Below are 23,623 nucleotides of genomic sequence, written 5' to 3' on the forward strand. Positions count from 1 at the left end.
GATAAATATAGCACCTTCACCAGTAGGGTGAAGGCAGTCTAGTATCAGCCACCCACAGTGACCCCAGAAAGAGGGCCAGTTATCAATAAAACTAAAGCCTTGCTGTCTACAAAACTATGCCAGCCACCTATTCAATGACGTCAGCCTGCTAAATGCCTCATCATTGCCCCGAGAGAGGACCAGAGACTATTAATTGATGCTGACACATCTTTCTGGCGAGGTCACTTCTTCTCTATGTCCATTTTTGTGATCTCCGATTGTCTCATCCTAAAATCATTGACACCGACATGAATAACTGTGTGGCTATATTTACTGTCATGTTCCTTTGTCTGACTATCCTTGTGCACCGCCAGCAAAGGTGCTTGGGGCCCCTAGAATACACTTAATGTCAAGTGGCATCTGTAATCTAACTTTGGGGGTGATAGAATCCCCTATCACTAGCGCATACCATTTCGCTCTGGAGGTGGGGGTAGAAGTCACCCGTGGGCAACAGGCATGTCCAAGGCTGAATAGGAGTTCACAATCATGAGTTGTGACTGTGAACTGGGTACCACAACTGGGCACCGAGTCTTACCGTAGTTCCTCTGTCTAAGAACAGTCCGAATGCCATCGTCTTTAGCCGGTGAACCTAAGCTAGTGCTAACAGATGTCCTAGCCAGCCCTACACTAAGCTAGTCTCGAGTGCCTGTGATGTCTAACTCCACTATAGGAAGAAGCTGCTCTAACTTATCAATCAATCAATCAATTTTATTTATATAGCGCCAAATCACAACAAACAGTTGCCCGAAGGTACTTTATATTGTAAGGCAAGGCCATACAATAATTACGTAAAAACGCCAACGGTCAAAACGACCCCCTGTGAGCAAGCACTTGGCGACAGTGGGAAGGAAAAACTCCCTTTTAACAGGAAGAAACCTCCAGCAGAAACAAGCTCAGGGAGGGGCAGTCTTCTGCTGGGACTGGTTGGGGCTGAGGGAGAGAACCAGGAAAAAGACATGCTGTGGAGGGGAGCAGAGATCAATCACTAATGATTAAATGCAGAGTGGTGCATACAGAGCAAAAAGAGAAAGAAACACTCAGTGCATCATGGGAACCCCCCAGCAGTCTAAGTCTATAGCAGCATAACTAAGGGATGGTTCAGGGTCACCTGATCCAGCCCTAACTATAAGCTTTAGCAAAAAGGAAAGTTTTAAGCCTAATCTTAAAAGTAGAGAGGGTGTCTGTCTCCCTGATCTGAATTGGGAGCTGGTTCCACAGGAGAGGAGCCTGAAAGCTGAAGGCTCTGCCTCCCATTCTACTCTTACAAACCTTAGGAACTACAAGTAAGCCTGCAGTCTGAGAGCGAAGCGCTCTATTGGGGTGATATAGTACTATGAGGTCCCTAAGATAAGATGGGACCTGATTATTCAAAACCTTATAAGTAAGAAGAAGAATTTTAAATTCTATTCTAGAATTAACAGGAAGCCAATGAAGAGAGGCCAATATGGGTGAGATATGCTCTCTCCTTCTAGTCCCTGCCAGTACTCTAGCTGCAGCATTTTGAATTAACTGAAGGCTTTTCAGGGAACTTTTAGGACAACCTGATAATAATGAATTACAATAGTCCAGCCTAGAGGAAATAAATGCATGAATTAGTTTTTCAGCATCACTCTGAGACAAGACCTTTCTAATTTTAGAGATATTGCGTAAATGCAAAAAAGCAGTCCTACATATTTGTTTAATATGCGCTTTGAATGACATATCCTGATCAAAAATGACTCCAAGATTTCTCACAGTATTACTAGAGGTCAGGATAATGCCATCCAGAGTAAGGATCTGGTTAGACACCATGTTTCTAAGATTTGTGGGGCCAAGTACAGTTTTATCCGAGTTTAAAAGCAGGAAATTAGAGGTCATCCATGTCTTTATGTCTGTAAGACAATCCTGCAGTTTAGCTAATTGGTGTGTGTCCTCTGGCTTCATGGATAGATAAAGCTGGGTATCACTTATGGAGACAGCTCTCTAAGATGGCCACCTTGTTTGTCAGCATTGTGCAAGATTAATGTAAAGTGTAATGTAATTTAAAGTATGCACTGATAACATAAACGTATTGCAAAATCTAGCGCAAGGTAAATGGTATAGAAAAGCTAACCACTCCTAGGATTCACACAGGAGTAAAGTAATGAGCTAAAATTTGTAGCTGTTGCACTTAAAAACTAACAGAAGTGATAGACAGGTAACAGAAATAAAAGAAACTATTACAACCTTGTATTCATTAGAAGAGTGTCATTCACTCCGGTCGCTAAGGAGACAGTCTCTCTGTAAATGTTGCCAGCACCCAGTTGCCAGATCAGCAAACAGCAAGCAAACGCTATGTGGATGTGTCCTTTTATAGTGATCCTCACCATGCTACCAGACATGACTCATAACATTTTTGTGAAAAGAAGCGATGTACCGAGTGTTTTTTGCTTGCCCCATGCCATTACATTATATAGTCTTAAGCCGCGTTGACACCGGGCGCGATCAGACGCTACAAATTCGCGTGGGTCGCCAGGCGACAGACGCGCCTCCTTCGAACGGTGTGTCGCTCTGCTTGCGTGGACTTCCGCTGCGAAACTTCGCCCCGGTGCGTCATCAAATAGGAGGAGCTTCCATTCCGCTCGCCGGCTCCGGTTGGCCGTCAAGCTAACATGACGGACCTTGATCACACGGAGCGAGTTGCTGTGGAAAGCCCCCAATACAGAGGGTATCATTATTTGCTGCAGGAGCTGTGTCTGGGTGACGGCCGCTTTCAGCGGTCCTTCCACCTCTGCGGGACCCAGTTTGAGGATCAACTGTCCATTCGCGCGCGCACATGTAAACAATTTAAAAAAAAAAGAAAAAGAAAAAAAAGAAACTCCGCTGCTTGCTGCAGCTGTCTCTTCCCCCCAAAAACTCTGTCATAATTGTGTTTAGAAACCAGTCACCATTTGTTTTATTATACATCTGTGTAGTTAATTAATAAAATATTCTCTACAGACGATTCGCTCGCGCGCACGTAAGAAAAAGGAAAAGGAAAAAGCTCCGCTCCCGCTGCTGCAAGCAGGGCTGCTGCTCGCTCCAAAAACTGTCATAATTGTGTTTAGAAAGCAGTCACTATTTGCTTTATTATACAGCTATGTAGTTAATAAGTAAAATAATCTCAGGACGATTTGCGCGCACGTAAAATAAAAATAAAAAGAAACTCCGCTCCCCACTGCTGTGGTGCTGCTGTTCGCTCCAAAAACTCTGTCATCATTGTGAAATAAAGGACAAAAGAGACATAAGTCCTGCTCACAGGCTGCTACCAGATACAGGACATGTTCACATCTTCAGTCAAACTCCAGACATCTCCACGTCACTACATATTCAGTCCCTGATTGGTCATCGCGACGAGACGAAAAAGTTCAGATTTTTGAACTTGGGGAGGAGGCCAGCGCGACGTGACGCGACGCAATATCGCGCCACAAATGCGCAAAACGCTCAAAATCGCTTCACTCGCATCACTTCACTTGCGTCCATCACGTCGCGCTGCGTGGTTTGGTGCCAAAACGCGTCCTTACACAAGGATTACATGGCAACCTGTGGCTGCAGTCGCTCGCGTCGCGCCCGGTGTGAATGCAGCATTAGAGTCTGTATCAGTACTGGACAGATTAAATTCAAGTTTTGTTCCAAGTGAAAAGATGTACAATACATTTTCTAAAACTAGAGCCCAGATCTTCCTCTTCAAATGATAATCAAAAGAAAATTGATCTGATACATATTGAATGAGAAATTACTTAAACTAATAAATACATTGTATGCTTTCAAACTAAATGTTAACACACAACTAAAACTTTTTCCTCTCTCTCCTGCTTTGCCCTTGAATGCCAGGGTGTTTGTTTAAAAAGTGCCTTTTGGGAAGTGAAAATGCACAGAGAGCAGCATGGTTGTCCATGTTTATTAACACAAACCTCCACATCGGAGGGAGTTGTGAGGAAACTGTGGTGTGGGATTTTTTCTTTTTCAGTGCGAACACAACAGGAGTTTTGTGGTTCCTAGCACTCTTTGCAGTGTAACAGGGGCCTTTCTGCCTGACTTGTACATAACTAAACTGAATAAAATAAATGCTGCAGTCTTCATGATCTATTCATTTCCATTCTATGAACTATTTGTCAATGTTTCTGCACTCCACAGCTGATAGTTGCATGCCAAAATCAATCTTGTTTTGGCCTAATTGCAAATGTGATCCCCAGACTTCCAGTGACATTGATGTGAGCCAAGTTCCCATCCTCTTTGACTGGGCTCTCTCTCTGTGGCCCTTTTGTGTTGGCCAAATGCTTCACTCCAGCATCAGTGTGTCCCAGCCAATCTGAGTTCCAATCAGAGCCACTTTCAGCTACTGGCAGACTCCTCACGAAAAACCAGCCTTTCCAGTCCCCTCTTGTCAGCACATCCTTGCCAGTTCCAGTTAAACACGCAAAAGGCCCTTATTACCAGTAGCGGCTTCCCATGATCTCATGCCAAAAATAGAGTGACAGAAATGAAAAAGCAGTGCTATTGTCCTTCTGTACTCTGGTTTGCTTGAGCAAAGATCTGGGTTCATTTTGTGATAGCCTCTTGGATCCTGTTATCTCAACTCTTTGAACCCTGCTGGGAGCTCAGTCTGTTCTTTCCGGTGTTTTTGACATTGGGATGTGTAACGTATGGTTGATGGGAGTGAAAGAAATGAGAAAGGAGGTGTGACAGGAGGGACAGGTCATATTGGGACGTAGTGTTAGAATAGAGTGGTTACATCCTGTCCTGAAGCTGAGTTTGAGTAATTCCTTATGGCTGCAGTACTAACATGAGACATCTCTAACCCATGGAGAAAAAGATTCTCTCTCTTTTTCTTCACTCTGGTGATGCTTTAATTATCACAGGGATGAATGGTGATTGTGGGATTTCCCTAAATGCTAAGGGTGTTGAAAAGAATTTAAGTGCTTTTGTGTTTAATTTTAAGTAGCAGGCTTGAGGAAAATTTAAAGTTGCTGAATAAAATGTTGCTTTCAGACACGTTCCATTTATTGAAGAACACTGAAATAGGGTCATTTTTAAAGTTAGGTGTTTGAAGTAAGAGTTGTGGCATCAGCAAATAACAGTAGGAGGAAGTTAATCTACTGTGATAGCATCAGTTTTATTTTTTTATTTAATTTTTTTGCCTTATTCTTTATTACATGGTGCTGTTATAAGACACCATCATGTAATCAATAGAGGTGTAATGATACATCCCTCATGGTTTGTTACAAATCTAGGTTTTAAGGCCACAGTATGGTTCCATTCACTGTACATGTCTGTCAGTTTTTCTTATAAAAAAAATTAAAATTATGGAATAATACCACTTGAAATTGTGTACAATTTACTTGAGCATCAACATTTTCCACATCTTGAACATTCTACCTGAAGATTTTAAATTAACAACAAACGTGAACATAACAATATACTTAATAGTTAGTTACTTTTTTTATGGCATGCAGACCATGGTTTAGAACATCTACGAGGTCTGTGAGAAAAGTATCCGACCTTTTTATTTTATGCAAAAAATATATGGATTTGATTCATATGTTTTTACGTCAGCCAAGCATGAACCTTCGTGCGCATGCGTGAGTTTTTTCACGCCTGTCGGTTGTGTCATTCGCCTGTGGGCAGGCTTTGAGTGAGCACTGGTCCACCCCTCTCGTTGTTTTTTTCATTGCGAGGAAATGGCGGAATGATTTGGGCTTTGTTCCATCAGAATTTTTTCAGAAACTGTTAGAGACAGGCAGCTGGAAACCATTCGGAAAATTCACATGGCTTTCGGTGAAAATTTTATGGGCTTCATAGAGATTACAGAGTGTTACTACCGCTTTAAGGACGGCCCACAATGGCGCACGGCGCGCCGCGCTCCGAGCCGCGATCGACAGGCAGAAACCACCATTTCATTTCTAAACGGATGGCTGTGTCGATCCGGGACAGTCGTGTGCAATTTCTCTGGTTATCACAAGAGCTGGACATCAGCCATTTTCCGGCAGATTCCACTTTTAACAAGAGATTTTGTCATGGAAAGCCGCGCGGAGGCTTCGCGCGTCACGACGGATTCGCTGATGGAGCGAGACAAAGAACACCTCCGTTTTGGAGTGTTAGGCATGTCCCAACTTGTCCTCTATCTCGGCTTTCAGTGGCTTACCAGTCGAGTGAGTATAAGAGAAATTGTGGAGAGCTGGGCACTCAAAAACATTTGAGTGTAACGATACACAAAAATCACGGTTTTGTACGTACCTCAGTTCTGAGGTCGTGTTTCGGTTCATTTTCGGTACAGTATGGGAACAAAATGCAAAACCTAAATTTGCTTGTTGTTTAAACCAACAATTTATTGTAAGATTATACAAACAGGAAAATAAAATAATTGCAAAGTGTTGCCTGATAATAAGTTAAATAAAATTTTCTCAAATAAATGACAAATGTATGAAATATTATAAAAAAAATACATTCCTAGTAAACGGCTTTTAAGAAAACCTTTCCACAAGTAAAGAGCAGCACAACGGTTCCAGCATGAAGCCCTGTTCAATTTTATTCAACCTTCATATTTTTTGCCAGAAAAATTAACTTGTCCAAAACTGTCACACTCTATAAGGAATTTTTTTTTAAGAGAATTAATGTTAAAGAATCCCTATCTCTTTCTATGAAGTGTTCATTTCATGTTTGTTAATATACGAGGTCTATTAGACAATAAACCGACCCTTTTATTTATTTTTTTTTTACTATATGGATTTGAATGACGTGCGATTACACCAATCATGCTTGAACCCTCGTGCGCATGCGTGAGTTTTTTCACGCGTGTCGGTGACGTCATTTCCCTGTGGGCAGGCCTTGAGTGAGATGTGGTCCCGCCGTCTCAGCTGAATTCCTTTGTTTCACACGCTACTCGAGACGGCGCGCGTTGCTTTATCAAAATTTTTTCTGGACCTGTGAGGAATATCTGAGTGGACACTATTCGAGAAATTAAGCTGGTTTTCGGTGAAAAGTTTAACGGCTGATGAGAGATTAGGGGGTGTTTCTGTCGGTGTAAGGACTTTCCACGGACCGGGACGTCATGCAGCGCTTCCAGGCGCTGTCGTCGGCCTGTTTCGACCTGAAAACATCCTAATTTAAGGCTTAATTCACCCAGGACGTCGTGAGAGAACAGAGAAGATTCAGAAGAGGCCGGCATGAGGACTTTATGCGGACATTCCACTGTTTAAGGACATTTTTTAATGAAAGATGTGCGCGCAAATTCGCCGAGTCGTTTCCGTGACAACTCGGCAAATCTGTGTGCGCCGCGACAGGAAAAACACCTCCATGTTGAAAACCATTTGTAAAATTCAGGCGGCTTTTGATGGCTTTCAACAAGTGAGTAACTGAGAAATTGTTCAACAGCTTGGGCATGTTCCAACTTGCCCGTTAAGGTTTCCAACGGAGGTGTTTTTCCTGTCGTGACCCCCCGCGGTCGGGTCCGGCCCGACATGCGACTCTGCCCGCACGTTCTTTCATTACAAAATGTCCGTTAACAATGGAATGTCCGAATAAACTCCTCATGCCGACTTCTTCTGAAAGTTCTCTGTTCTCTGACGACTTCCTGGGTCAACAGAGCCTGAAATGTGGAAGTTTTCAACTTGAAACGGCGAGACACTGCCGCCTCGAAGCGCAGATCACCGTCAGGCGCCGTGGGCCGTCCTTACAGCGACACTACCAGACCAAAATCTCTCATCAGCCATTTTACCGAAAACCAGCTGAATTTATCGAATGGTGTCCACTCAGTTGTGCCTTACAGTTTTTGAAAAAAATTTTATCAAACAAAGCAGCAGTCTCTGAGCCATTCCTAAACAATGAAAAAACGACGAGAGGGTGGGCGACTCCTCACTCAAAGACTGCCCACAGGCGAATGACGTAACCGACAGGCGTGAAAAAACTCTCGCATGCCTATGAGGGTTCAAGCATGTCTGATGTAATCACACGTGATTCAAATCCATATGGTTTTTGAAAAAAATAATAAGGTCGGATACTTTTCTAATAGACCTCTTACATCTTTTTAAATAGAGTTTTGAAAACAAAAACATTGTGGGAGAGGCAAAAAAGTGAGTAAAACCACCACAAACTTGATTCTTGGTTTGTTTATTTATTTTGCCATTAAAATTGGCCATCACTTCTTAAAATAAAATAACTTCTCAAGGTCAGGGCTTCTCAAAGTCTGCGGACTATTTAATCACAGTGTAGCGAACAAGGTCAGCAGGCTGAGCGAGTCCGAGTGAGGAGGATTGTAGAAATCCCTCCACTCAGTGCTTTCAGGCTGCTGCAGTGGAGGAGAAGGAGGAAGGGGAGACCCGCTGCCGCTTGATGACAACAGATTTTCACTTTCAGTCGCCAAACATCAGAAAAGTCTCCGGTAACACCAGGAAAAGTAGCTAGATTTGTCGCTAGTCGCTTTTGAGAAAATAAGTCGTCAAGAGGGTTTGGAAAGTCACCAGATTTAGCGAGAAAGTTGCTAAGTTGGCAACACTGAATGTAAACACACCCAACATGAACTCACCTGTGAACAGCCCTGTACCGAACCGAGCGTCCCGTACCGAAACGGTTCAGTACAAATACATGTGCAGTTACACCCTTAATAATTACTATATTAAAAACAAACTTGTGACTTTTCGGTATATAAGTCTTACTGGCGTATAAGTCGCAGGGCCTCCCAAACTAGTAAAAAAAAAAAAAAAAAAAAAAAAAAAAATGCAACTTATACTCCAGAAAGTACGGTATATATTTCACCCAGTGTCTGTTTTTCAGAGCCGATTGCTTTTTTTTATGTACCTGCTCAGAGCACTTTTAAGATGAAAATCAACTTTTCATAGAGGTGCTGTGATTTTATTTATTTATTTATTTGTGCGAACAAGAAGAGAGGATTATTTTTGCTGATTTGTCACTCAAAATATATCACAATACAGACAAAAAAAATTCTGTGGTAGCAGATTGGACAGATGCTTGGTCCTGGTTGTGGGTGAGAATGTTTTATTTTTGTACATTATAAGCTGCTCCTCTGTTTGATTTTGTCACAGACACAAGTCGTGAGGAGCACTCCCCCACTGGGCATGAGTGGGCAGGTGACATACTCCAGCCTCTTAACTGACATGAGGTTTTAGTGGATGTGATGTGGCATAAAACAGTTATCTAATGATTAAGGCAAATGATTATTTTCATAATCTATTATAAGACAGCAAAAGCATCTAGCTAATTTGTATTTGGGGGTAAATTGTGTTTTCTATATCAGATCTCAGTCTCATGTTTCTTTATGTCTGTTTCTTAAAGCCATCAGTCTGCTAATAAAGCTCCCATTTGCTTCAGTCGCTTAACTTATTAGTTTATGTATATTGCCCCACAAACAGCTGTCTGTCTGATTTAACATATTTAGGCTAGTTTGTGATTTAGTCAAAATATTTCTTTCACACTTAGGAAAGACTAAACAACACAAAATCATCTTGAGAATATGCAAATTTGTATACATTTACACTGTTTTTCACAAGGAAAGTTAAAGAGACTCATTATCCCATCACATTTGCATATAACTGATTGCACAGCCTTGCTGAACATGTAAAACATACCTTGTTGTTTGTGTGTGTATGTATATGTATATATATATATATGTATATGTATGTATATATATATATATATATATATATATATATATATATATATATATATATATATATATATATATATATATATATAAGCACATTTTGAAAATACTGGTACTAGTTTAAAATTCATGTTATAGGTAAGTCATTGGCAGAAGCAGCTGATGGGCTTGCTCTGAAACAGAAGGTCTCCAGTTCCCTGTCATAAAACATAACCAATCAACATGCAGACTATATCAGGTCCATTGATGATGACAACAAGAAAAAAATCCAAAAGTAAATAGTCAGGCCATTTTCAACAACTTTGGAACAAGTGTCTGTTAACATGGTACTAATTTTGTTCCTTTAGGACAGTCTGCTTTACTTCCACCTTACTTTGTGAGGTGTTATTTTTTTCTGTCCTCCTGCCCCATTCTTCCCTCTCATGTTTTCATTCCTATTCATTTCCCAAATTCTCTTTCTGTCTCTGCCCCTTTCCTTCTCTGTATGGCTGTAGGTCAAGTCTCCCTCACTAGCAGGGCTGACTGATGATGCTGGCCGCACACTGACTTCATGTGACTTTAATCTGAGGACTTTGAACCCTGACCCTAGAGTGGATGGGTTGTTGCACTTCACCAGCCATGAGGAGCTTGATCGCTTCAACCAGGAGGTACGGCAGGCGAACAGACAACCTGAGCTGTTTGCACTCTATCCACCACCTGAAGAGGTGAGATAATGACTTTGCAGAAGTGTGTGTATGCTCTAAGAAAACATTTGCTTTCTGTGACAAAAGTCTTATTCAACCTTTCTTTCTTCTGTGCAGTTTGAAAAATGTTATCTGATACTGTGTTTCAGGAAGATACAGTGGTGATGCGGCCTAATCCTGAATGTCCTAAAGAACACAGTGGGGATCACATCCTGATTCGATGCCAGGCTATCAAGTATGTTGGACGTTTTCATAAATATGGTGGCGGGAGAATACAGTGCATCCGAAAAGTAGTCACAGCCCTTCACCTTTTCCACACAATGTCATGTTACAGCCATATTCCAAAATGGAATAAACTTTTTTTTTTCTTTATACTTTATTTATACTATACTCACAACACCCTATAATGACAACATGAAAAGCATTTTTTTAAATTTTTGTAAATTTATTAAAAACAAACAAATCACATGTACATCAGTATGCTGTTCAGTATGCCAAAGGTGCATCACTTTGGTGATGCACCTTTGGCAGCAATTACAGCCTCAAGTCTTTTTGAATATGATACCACAAATTTGGCACACCTATCTTTGGGTAGTTTTGCCCATTCCTCTTTGTAGCAGCTCTCAAGCTCCATCAGGTTGTATGGGGAGCGCTGGTGTACAGCCATTTTCAGATCTCTCCAGAGATGTTCATTCGGATTCAGGTCTAGGCTCTGGCTGGACCACTCAAGGACATTCACAGAGTTGTCCTGAAGTCACTCCTTTGATATCTTGGCTGTGTACTTAGCATCATTGTCCTGTTGAAAGATGAATCGTCACCGCAGTCTGATGTCAAGAGCACTTTGGAACAAGTTTTCATCCAGGATGTCTCTATACATTGCTGCATTCAGCTTTCCCTCAATCCTGACTAGTCTCCCAGTTCCTGCTGCTGAAAACATGCCCATAGCATGATGCTGCCACCACCATGCTTCATTGTAGGGATGGTGCCTGGTTTCTGCCAAACATGACACTTGGCATTCACACTGAAGCGTTCAGTCTTTGTCTCATGAGACCAGAGATTTTTGTTTGTCATGGTCTGAGAGTCCTTCAGGTGCCTTTTGGCAAACTCCAGGCAGGCTGCCATCTTCCTTTTACTAAGGAGTGGCTTCTTTCTGGCCACTGTACCATACAGGTCTGATTGGTTGATTGCTGCAGAGATGGTTGTCCTTCTGGAAGGTTCTCCTCTCTCCACAGAGGAATGCTGGAGCTCTGACAGAGTGACCATCGCGTTCTTGGTCACCTCCCTGACTAAGGCCCTTGGGATTGCTTAGTTTAAACAGGTGGCCATCTCCAGGAGGAGTCCAAACATACGGGTGATGGATGCTACTGTGCTCATTAGAACCTTCAAAGAAGCAGAAATGTTTCTGTACCCTTCCCCAAGATTTGTTCCTTGAGACAGTCTTGTCTCAGAGCTGTACAGACAATTCCTTTGACTTCATGCTTGGTTTGTGCTCTGACATGCACTGTCAACTGTGGGACCTTATATGTAGTGAGGTGTGCATCTTTCCAAATCATGTTCAATCAACTGAATTTACCCCATGTGGACTTCAATTAAGCTGTAGAAACATCTCAAGGATGACCAGTGGAAACAGGATGCACCTGAGTTCAACTTTGAGCTTCTTGGCAAAGGCTGTGGAAAGTTACTTATGTACATGTGATTTCTTTGTTTTTGTTTTGTTTTTTTAATAAATTTGCAAAAATGTTATGGTATTGTGTGTAGAATTTTGAAGAAAAAATTAATTTCATCCATTTTTGGACTAAGGCATAAAAAACAAATAAAAAATAAAAATGTGGAAAAAGTGAAGTGCTATTAATACTTTCTGGATGCACTGTAGCTCTATAATTTTAGCTGTCTGTCACGGGCATTCAATGTTGGTTTTCTGCCTTGCCACTTACGTGTGGAAGGTTCTCCAGATTCGCTGAATCGTCTAATATTATGGACTGTAGATGATGGAATCCCTAAATTCCTTGCAATTGAACGTTGAGAAACGTTGTTAACAAGCAGTGGTGGCCTTGTTGACCATCTGACCTAGCATTAGTAAATTAAAGAAATGGACCAAAAAACAAAATGCATAAACACACATATGGAAGTTGTGTTAAGTGTTTTGAACAGTGTTATTTGGGTTTTAGAGTGTAACGACTGAAACAGTCACTAAATAATGGTTGCAGAAGCAGCCTGTCTCTCACTGATAGCCACACTTGCTCCTAATCCTTCATCAAACAAGCATCCACTCACCATCTAGCTGTTGGCAGATGCATCTGTGAGATGATATATAGGCAAAACATAATTACTTTTTCTCTTGATCTGATTCATCAGATTTCACCATATTTGAAAGGGCATTTCATTTTAATTTGGTGGGTTACTATATGATAGTATGTATTTCTCAAAACACACGGTATCACTGTATTTTAGAGGCTACATGCTTGGACTGATGGATAAAAAGCCAACAGTTTATTTTTTGTTAAATGTAACATTTTGTACTCCTCACTTTTTCTGTACCTGTTTTACTTGCCATTTAACATATAGGACATCTTTATTTGTCACATCTCATCATGATGAAAGACTGAGTGGCTGGTTTTGAAGGCAAACAGTTGATGTGGTGACAGATCAGTATGGCGGGTGGAACACTGCTGTGCAGAGGCTGTTTTTCTTCTCTAGGCCATCGCTTTCTCATTCTCTACTTTTATCAATGTCTCTGCCTGACATTTACACTGTGTGTGTGCGTGCGTGTGCGCGTCTGAGCTTTTCACTCCTCTCTTGTCATTCTTTCAGTCCATAAAACTGCCAAATGTTGTAGTTGAACCCATTTCCCGGCATGTGGTGGTTTGGCAGCTTTGCTCCCTTCCTTTAACTTTCACTTCAATCATGTCATCACTGTAGAACATGGAGTTGTTTCCTAATAGGATACAAATGAATCTTAATACAGTACAAGGCAAATCCTAAGTACTGGTGTGGAGTATTTTGTTTCCTTTACTGTTAGTGAATTTCAAATTTCCCTTTTCTCTTTCTTGTTCTAGGTTTGAGATTGACATTGAGCCTTTATTTACCAGTCTCTCTTTGTACGACCTAAAGGAGAAGAAAAAGGTAAGGTTAGGCAATCATGCATAAATATAGAGGATATGTGCAACACTGCACACTCTAGGGACAAATTATTACACTGCAAGTTGTGCATTGCACTGTGCATATATTTGTGAGATGATCAATTCCTGGTGTACTTGTGACAACTGGTGGAGCACTTAAAATTTTCTTGGGTTAGATATGTTTTCCAGCTTATTCATATTGTGCCTCTACAGTAACATCCTTGTGGATGTGTTTTTGGACATTGAGTAATCTCTTATTTCAGTTGTTTCCTGCAGCATATTGAGGTAGAAAGTAACTGTGCTTCCATTTTGGGGAAATTGCATCGAAATTGGAAGAATGATGTAGGAATCAAAGTACTTTTAGTGTGAAAGTGACTAAAAGTAACTGTACACTTGGCTGCTTGTATATTAATCCCTCATTATATGACAAGTCAGCAGATAAAAGGCAGAGAGTGGATATGAGATGGTAAATACCTCTTGGAATTCAGTTGAAATAGTCATCAATGATGACCAATCATTTTGAAGCCAAGATCATGTTTCATGTGTGCGAGGTGATTCTAGGGAAATGGCTGTTTTTATAGCAATGATGTTACTGTATCATGCTCATTAAAAAAAAAATTCAAATGCCTTATTTTCAGCATTATAGTATGGGTGTAATTACAACCCCAATTCCAATGAAGTTGGGGCGTTTTGTAAAATGTACATAAAAACAGAATACAATGATTTGCAAATCCTCTTCAACCTATATTCAATTGAATACACCACAAAGCCATGATATTTAATGTTCAAACTGATAAACTTTATTGTTTTTGTGCAAATATTTGCTCATTTTGAAATGGATGCCTGCAATACATTTCAAAACAGCTGGGACAGTGGTATGGTTACCACTGTGTTACATCACCTTTCCTTCTAACAACACTCAATAAGCATTTGGGAACTGAAGACACTAACTGTTGAAGCTTTGTAGGTGGAATTCTTTCCCATTCTTGCATGATGTATGACTTCAGTTGTTCAGCAGTCTGGGGTCTCCGTTGTCATATTTTGCGCTTCATAATGCGCCACACATTTTCAATGGGCGACAGGTCTGGACTGCAGGCAGGCCAGTCTAGTACCCGCTCTCTTTTACTATGAAGCCATGCTGTTGTAACATGCAGAATGTGGCTTGGCATTGTCTTGCTAAAATAAGCAGGGATGACCCTGAAAAAGATGTTGCTTGGATGGCAACATGTGTTGCTCCAAAACCTGGATGTACCTTTCAGCATTGATTGTGCCATCACAGATTTGTAAGTTGCCCATTCCGTGGGCACTAACACACCCCCATACCATCACAGATGCTGGCTTTTGAACTTTGCGCTGGTAACAATCTGGATGGTCTTTTTCCTCTTTTGTCTGGAGGACATGACGTCCATGATTTCCAAAAACAATTTGAAATGTGGACTCATCAGACCACAGCACACTTTTCCACTTTGTGTCTGTCCATTTCAGATGAGCTCGGGCCCAGAGAAGGCGGCGGCGTTTCTGGATGTTGTTGATGTGTGGCTTTCGCTTTGCATGGTAGAGTTTTAACTTGCACTTGTAGATGTAGCGATGAACTGTGTTAACTGACAGTGGTTTTCTGAAGTGATGCTGAGCCAATCGGTAAGATCCTTTACACCGGGGTGGGCAACTTGTTCCAGAAAGGGCCAAGAGGGTGCAGGTTTTCTTTGCAGCCACTGACTCCACCAGGTGATTTCACTGATTAATATAACTTTGAGCAGATGAAATCAGTTAATCAGTGAAATCACCTGGTGGAGTCAGTGGCTGCAAAGAAAACCTGCACCCCCTTGGCCCTTTCTGGAACAAGTTGCCCACCCCTGCTTTACACAATGATGTCGGATTTTAATGCAGTGCCGCCTGAGGGATCGAAGGTCACGGGCATTCAATGTTGCTTTTCGGCCGTGCCACTTACGTGTAGAAAGTTCTCCAGATTCACTGAATCGTCTGATATTATGGACTGTAGATGATGGAATCCCTAAATTCCTTGCAATTGAACATTGAGAAACGTTAAACTGTTGGACTATTTCTTCACACAGTTGTTGACAAAGTGGTGATCCTCGCCCCATCTTTGTTTGTGAACGGCTGAGCCTTTAGGGGATGCTCCTTTCTACCCAATCATGACACTCACCCGTTTCCAGTTAACCCGGTCACCTGTGGAATGTTCCAAACAGGTGTTCTTTGAGCATTGTTGCCCCTGTCCCAGCTTTTTTGAAATGTGTTGCAGGCATCCATTTTGGGGGGGTGGGGTGTTCTGAGCAAAAGTGTGTCTCTCACTGTTCATGTGAGATGTGTGATGCAGCCGGTACAGAGACACTGACAAACAGCTCAGTGATGCTGAAAAACAGCAGCGTTAGCCTGACAACTGGCCGCAGCATCTGTTTTCAGCATTACTGTGCCGTCAGCTGCCTGTTCTCTAATCAGCTCGAGCACTCTGAACAGCGCCCCCAAAAAACTCAATTAAAATATTTCATTAAATAATCCAGTTAACCCAATAACTCTGCATCCGTAGCTGCTGTACTTTCAGAAAGTTACGATTTATTATAGTTGAAAGGCTTCATGTTCTCAAAAAGCTCCCAAGTTTGGTTGAAGGAAGAAAAACAGTCTGACTGAGCGAGGGGAGTGGCGAGGGAGAGAGTGGAGGAGGAGGGGGAGCTTCACTCATTTTCACATGAAAAGAGCAACCGTAAAAACTGTTTACTGTTTCCGCATGATCTCACAATCATTTGTAGAAAGTTTTTATTTATTTATTTACATTTCATTTTTAAAAGAGCAGGTTTGAAAAATCAGTTCAGGTTCAGGCAGCTCTTGTTCAAACATTATTTTTTATATTTAATTTATTCTGTTAAAGAAAAGTTATGCAATCCCACTTAAAATGTTGGAAAAGCAAAACTGTCAATATGACAGAAAAACTAAGCTACTGTGTGTAAATTTACATTCACAGTCAGTGTCACAGTGTTAAATTGTGAGACACAGGCCTCTTCTTCCTCACTGGACTAAAAGGTATTCTGTGTCATTTTTGACACATTTTTGACAATGCTGTATCCATGATGAAATATTAATGCGTTTTTAACCTTTTCAGCATTATTTATAACCTTTTCACGATCATTTATTTTATTAACTCAGACTTTGACAGAAACATACAGAAAAGCTTGATATTGAACATTACAACCTAAGTCATTTTTTGTCAACCATTCTTGCTTTCAATTAATTCAAAACCACTCAAAATGGGTAAAATAGGGCTTGCCAATAACATTTTAGAGGTATAAAACCCTATAGCTCATCAAAAAGTGCCACATTAAATAACACATCAGCCAGGGAACAACAGTTTACTCAAACTGACTTCAACGATGAGTAAATTAAGTAATTTTTGGTGGTGGTGGTTGCATTTTGGAAATGAGGAAATACCTCTGTCCTGAAAAGAGTTCATGTATTGAGAGTGGGTGTGTCATCTAGTGTTCCTGAGAAGAAACTTCAGTCACTGACCCAACAACAAGTATACCAAAAGATCAAATCTAGGCTTCCATCTTAGATGTAAACTGGCAAATTGTAGCTCTAATTTTGAGATCCACACAATAAATGTTCTCAAAATTACATCTGTTTTTGTTTTTGTTGTTACTTTATTTTTCTCAATTTAGCTTTGCTAAGGGAGCCATTCAGAACACTTGCATTATAATTTTTACACTTAAATTTATATTGTGATATATACCGTTACCGTGAAGGGATTCAATTTATACAGTGATATGAATTTTAGGTCATATCGCCCACCCCTATTGTACAGTACCTCATTGAGATCGGTATGCAGGTGCCACTTGTCACACATGTAGACGGGGACATCTTGTGATCGTAGATTTATTTATTTATTTAGCACAAATGAGAATCACAATAGAAAGAAAATTAAAAAATGCACATACATACATACATATATATATATATATATATATATATATATATATATATACATACATACATGCACATACATATATAAACATGAGATTATAATGATGAAAAGAAACAATATGAAAATACTGTGCAGGGGAGAGGTAGAAGCCAAAGAGGCTTATCGAAAACCCACTCCCAAACAAAAAGAAAAACAAAAATATCACAACAATAAACAAAAGAATTAAATCAATTCATGAAGTATAAGATGTTTGAATCAGTTAAAACCAGGTAATGTATTAACATTATAAATACTCATACAGGAACTCTGCTTTTAATCCACTTTTATATCTGTATAAGGTGATGGGTGGATTTAGAAGATGTACTGTATTATTCCAAGATTTGACACCATGATATCTAATGTGACACTGATAACGAGTCATTCTATGCAAAACTAAATGCAAATGTGAGGTCTGCCTTGTCGGATAATTATGAATTTGATGGTTATGCACAAAATAATATTTAATAAAAAAGGCAAACTATTATTGTGAAGAGCTCTGAAGACAAATATACAGGTCAGGAAAATATTTATATGATAGATATTTAAGAGCTGCAATTTAAAAACAAAGGTGCATTAGGAGCACTAGGTTTCGAAAAGGTAGCTATTCGAACAAATTTTTTTATGTAAGAGAAAAATTTTGTTTATAGAAGTTACAAAGGGGCTTCCCCATACAATATTGCAATAAGTTAAATTAATAAACTAAACTGTAATATAATGTTAAAAGACACTTGTGATGTACAAAATATCTTGTTTTGCTTATGATTCCTATTGACTTAATTTTTTTTTTTACAAACATGTAAAATGTGTTCTTTCCAACACAATTTGTCATCCATCCATACACCCAAAAAACATGTAGAAGAGACCCTTGATATTTCTTCGTTGTCTATGTAAATTTTAATTTGATCATGATTACATTTTTTATTGCCAGAAAATAACATAAAATTATACTTTTTATATTTAACGATAATTTATTAACTTTGAACCACATTGAATAATTCAAGAGATATAATTAAACCAAACTTTTAACCAAACCATCTATATCTTTGCTGGAAATAAAAAGGTTTGTATCATCAGCAAACAATGGAAATGTTGCAGTAGAAACAGATGCAAAATCATTGGTATATATTATGAATAAAAGCAGTCCCAAAATTGAACCTTGAGGAACTCCACAGTCTATAGAATTAATTTCAGATTCCAAATTCAGAAGAACATATTGTTTTCTCTCTAATAAATAATTACTAAGCCATTTATGGACAGTTGCTTTAAATACATATTTCTGTAACTTAGAAAGCTAAATTTCATGATTTACTGTATCAAACGCTTTCGAAAGGTCTAAAAACACACCAATTACAAATTCACTTTTGTCTAAAGCTGCATGAATTCTGTCCATCAGTTCAATCAGAACCATATATTTTGAATGATTTTTCCGAAATCTGTATTGATAGTTATATAAAATTGAATTCTTAAGCAAATGATAATTTAATCTGTTATAAACAAGTTTCTCCAGAATCTTTGAAAAACATGGCAAAAACTGAAATAGGCCGATAATTTGAAAAAGATGCTGGGTCACCTTTTTTAAACAACGGTATGATTTTAGCAATCTTTAAATCAGAAGGTACAATGCCCGTTTGCAAGGACAATGAAAAGATATGTGTAAGTGGTTCAGAAATTTCATGTATGACGTATTTTACAATAGATGTACTTATTCCATCATGACCAGCTGCAGATGGACGTAGTCCAGTGATGATCTCCCATCCTTATTGGAATTTGTAGGTTCAAATTCACTCACAGAAGGGAATGAACCTTTGATGTAAATAACCGGATTTATATTTGTGGAATCAATTTTCTTTGCAAGAGAAGCACCGACATTTGAAAAGAAATTATTAAACTTGCAAACAATGTCAAAGGGATCAGAGAAACATCTAGATCCATCTGAGACGGATATTTTGATGAACATGTTTTCTTTTTAAGTAGTTCATTGATTATTTTCCAGGTCCCTTTAATATTGTTTATTGATTTATGGAAATTATCACTGAAGTATTTCCTCTTTGCAGCCCTAAGAAGAGTAGTGTATTTATTTTTATAGACTTTGTAAGTATATAAATTTAAAGGTGAAGGAGATGATAAATAGTTTTTATACAACTTGTTTTTTCTGAATAGGGATTTTTGTAGTCCCCTAGAAAACCATGGGTTTTGCTTTTGGATGTATCACCAGATAATTGATAATGCAGTATTTTTTGACATAAGTCTCTTAAAAATTTAAGTCGCAGGACTAACCAAAGAAGCTTAAAAAACACTGTGACCTATAGTCCAGAAAATGATTTATTTTTATGCATTAATCACATGACAAATTATCAAAATGTAGATTACACTGGCCATTTGAAGAATGCAAGAAATTTATGTCTCCAGATTACTCACTGATTGTTCAAATGGAATATAATTTGTCTAACAGAGCATATTTATTCTTCAGTTATTCAGTCAAATTTAAGCAACTTGCTACATGATATAAAATGTAACCTACTTATGTGAAATACAGGAAATTTGCTATAAATGAAGATGAATCACATGAAATGTGCAATAACTGGATGCAATTTACTTACCAGAATGTTTGCTTGATTACAACACAATATGCAGTCTCATACAACACTTTAATATGAAACTAAGTTTCTTGGGGTGATAATTGATGATAAAATAAACTGGAAGTCTCATATAAAACATATACAGAGCAAACTGTCAAGAAACATTTCAGTTCTGAACAAAGTTAAATACATTCTGGACCACAACTCGCTCCGCATTCTCTATTGCTCACTGATCTTACCATATTTACACTATTGTGCAGAGGTCTGGGGCAAAAATGATAAATGTACAACACAACCATTATTCATACTGCAGAAAAGAGCTATAAGAATAATTCATAATACTGGTTATAGAGACCACACAAATTCACTATTCTTAAAATCAAAAATTTTAAAATTTACTGATCTGGTTCATTTTCAAACAGTACAAATCGTGTATAAAGCAATAAACAATTTACTTCCTGGAAATATTAAAAACATGTTCTTTAATACAGTAGGGGATTATAATCTGAGGGGGGAGTTTAATTTAAAACATCAGTGGGCACATACAACATTAAAAGGCTTTTGTATTTCTGTTTGCGGAGTGAGGATGTGGAACAGATTGAGGGTGGAGCTCAAGCAATGTCCAAGCATGAACCAGTTTAAGTAGTGGTATAGACACATGGTTTTTTCTAGGTATAGGGAGGAGGAAGAGTGTTGAGGGTTAGGGTGTTTTGTTGATCATTGGTTAGTTGTGTGCACTTTGTTTTTCTATCTTGTAAATATGTAGTATAAAATAACACGCATTGCATATGTATGTAGGTATGTATGTATGTATGTGTAGGTGTATGTACACTCAACAAAAATATAAACGCAATACTTTTGGTTTTGCTCCCATTTTGTATGAGATGAACTCAAAGATCTAAAACTTTTTCCACATACACAATATTACCATTTCCCTCAAATATTGTTCACAAATCAGTCTAAATCTGTGATAGTGAGCACTTCTCCTTTGCTGAGATAATCCATCCCACCTCACAGGTGTGCCATATCAAGATGCTGATTAGACACCATGATTACTGCACAGGTCTGCCTTAGACTGCCCACAATAAAAGGCCACTCTGAAAGGTGCAGTTTTATCACACAGCACAATGCCACAGATGTCGCAAGATTTGAGGGAGCGTGCAATTGGCATGCTGACAGCAGGAATGTCAACCAGAGCTGTTGCTCATGTATTGAATGTTCATTTCTCTACCATAAGCCGTCTCCAAAGGCGTTTCAGAGAATTTGGCAGTACATCCAACCAGCCTCACTACCGCAGACCACGTGTAACCACACCAGTCCAGGACCTCCACATCCAGCATGCTCACCTCCAAGATTGTCTGAGACCAGCCACTCGGACAGCTGCTGAAACAATCGGTTTGCATAACCAAAGAATTTCTGCACAAACTGTCAGAAACCGTCTCAGGGAAGCTCATCTGCATGCTCGTCATCGGGGTCTCGACCTGACTCCAGTTCGTCGTCGTAACCGACTTGAGTGGGCAAATGCTCACATTCGCTGGCGTTTGGCACATTGGAGAGGTGTTCTCGTCACGGATGAATCCCGGTTCACACTGTCCAGGGCAGATGGCAGACAGCGTGTGTGGCGTCGTGTGGGTGAGCGGTTTTCTGATGTCAGTGTTGTGGATCGAGTGGCCCATGGTGGCGGTGGGGTTATGGTATGGGCAGGCGTCTGTTATGGACGAAGAACACAGGTGCATTTTATTGATGGCATTTTGAATGCACAGAGATACCGTGACGAGATCCTGAGGCCCATTGTTGTGCCATACATCCAAGAACATCACCTCATGTTGCAGCAGGATAATGCATGGCCCCATGTTGCAAAGATCTGTACACAATTCTTGGAAGCTGAAAATGTCCCAGTTCTTGCATGGCCGGCATACTCACCGGACATGTCACCCATTGAGCATGTTTGGGATGCTTTGGACCGGCGTATACGACAGCGTGTACCAGTTCCTGCCAATATCAAGCAACTTCGCACAGCCAGAGGAGTGGACCAACATTCCACAGACCACAATTGACAACCTGATCAACTCTATGCAAAGGAGATGTGTTGCACTGCATGAGGCAAATGGTGGTCACACCAGATACTGACTGGTATCCCCCCCAATAAAACAAAACTGCACCTTTCAGAGTGGCCTTTTATTGTCGACAGTCTAAGGCACACCTGTGCACTAATCATGGTGTCTAATCAGCATCTTGATATGGCACACCTGTGAGGTGGGATGGATTATCTCAGCAAAGGAGAAGTGCTCACTATCACAGATTTAGACTGGTTTGTGAACAATATTTGAGGGAAATGGTGATATTGTGTATGTGGAAAAAGTTTTAGATCATTAAGTTCATCTCATACAAAATTGGAGCAAAACCAAAAGTGTTGCGTTTATATTTTTGTTGAGTGTAGGTATGTGTATATATGTATGTATCTACACTAGATATGTTTATGATGATGGGACTTGAGTTTGTGTTGTGTTAAATGTTTGTAGCATGGCCCAAGCAGAGGGTCACCCCTTAGAGTCTGGTCTGCTTGAGGTTTCTTCCTCAATACATCAGAGGGAGTTTTTCCTTACCACTGTCACCTGTGTGCTTGCTCTGGGGGTTGGTAATGTGTGTGTGTGTATGGATGGATGGATGGATGGATGGATGGATGGGGGTGGGCGTTTATAAGCTTTGCTTCTGCTCACCCCCTTTCGGTCACACGTCACTGTGGAATTGTCTTGTGTATCAGTTTTTTATGTTATTGTTGAGTCTCTGTGCCAGATAAATTCATTCATTCAATAGTCTCACTAAGACCCAAACATCAGAGAATTCAGTGAATTAATATGCTGATTTAATAATCAGTATGTTTCTATTATTTTGTTCAGTCTTGCTTCTTTTGTGGATGTGGTGTGTCATGTGCTTCTTATTGACATGGAGAAGTCTTTTAGTTTTTTTATGGCTCTGTGTTTGTGAAGGATCATGGTAATCTCAAATGAGGTTTTAATTCTCTTCATCCTGATATTTGTGGCCCATGTATCCATTAATGCTGTGCAGCATTTTGCCTGTGTGTGTGTGTGTGTGTGTGTGTGTGTGTGTGTGTGTGTGTGTGTGTGTGTGTGTGTGTGTGGTGTGTGTGTGTGTGTGTGTGTGTGTGTGTGTGTGTGTGTGTGTGTGTGTGTGTGTGTGTGTGTGTGTGTGTGTGTGTGTGTGTGTGTGTGTGTGTGTGTGTGTGTGTGTGTGTGAGAGAGAGAACTATTTGACCACGAGGATTAAATTTGTGTTTATGTGGTCATGAATCTGTCAAATGAGAGGAGGTTTTAGCCACTGACCGTGCCGTCGTCTCAGCTCTACTCAGCTGCTTTCTAGTTTTCCAGCAGGCTTGAGGGCAGTAATGTGAACTGTTGAGTAAAATAGAGCAAAATTATATTCTATCATTGTGGATACATTAACTGTAAACATCAAATCTAAGATGCAGTGCAATAAGTATGATTGTTTAAGTACTGTAGCAAAACATACTATTACTTAAGTGTGCCTTAAGGATTCTTTCCGCTAAAGTCTGTCTTCAAGGGTGTTGTATTTTAAGATGAATGCTTATAATT

The 23,623-nt window shown here is 39.8% G+C and overlaps 1 protein-coding gene across 3 annotated transcripts in view; it reads left to right on the plus strand.

The window, feature by feature from the left end:
- Positions 1-23,623, plus strand: part of dock8 (dedicator of cytokinesis 8) — a 187,996-nt gene that overhangs the window by 48,782 nt on the left and 115,591 nt on the right. For all 3 annotated transcript variants that reach the window (XM_034170521.1, XM_034170523.1, XM_034170524.1), the window contains exons 6-8: positions 10,150-10,359; positions 10,488-10,573; positions 13,395-13,461. In XM_034170521.1, the coding sequence (XP_034026412.1) occupies positions 10,150-10,359; positions 10,488-10,573; positions 13,395-13,461 (363 nt within the window). The remainder of the gene's footprint in view (positions 1-10,149; positions 10,360-10,487; positions 10,574-13,394; positions 13,462-23,623) is intronic.

This window comes from Thalassophryne amazonica, chromosome 5 (assembly GCF_902500255.1).
Source record: "Thalassophryne amazonica chromosome 5, fThaAma1.1, whole genome shotgun sequence".
NCBI lineage: Eukaryota > Metazoa > Chordata > Actinopteri > Batrachoidiformes > Batrachoididae > Thalassophryne > Thalassophryne amazonica.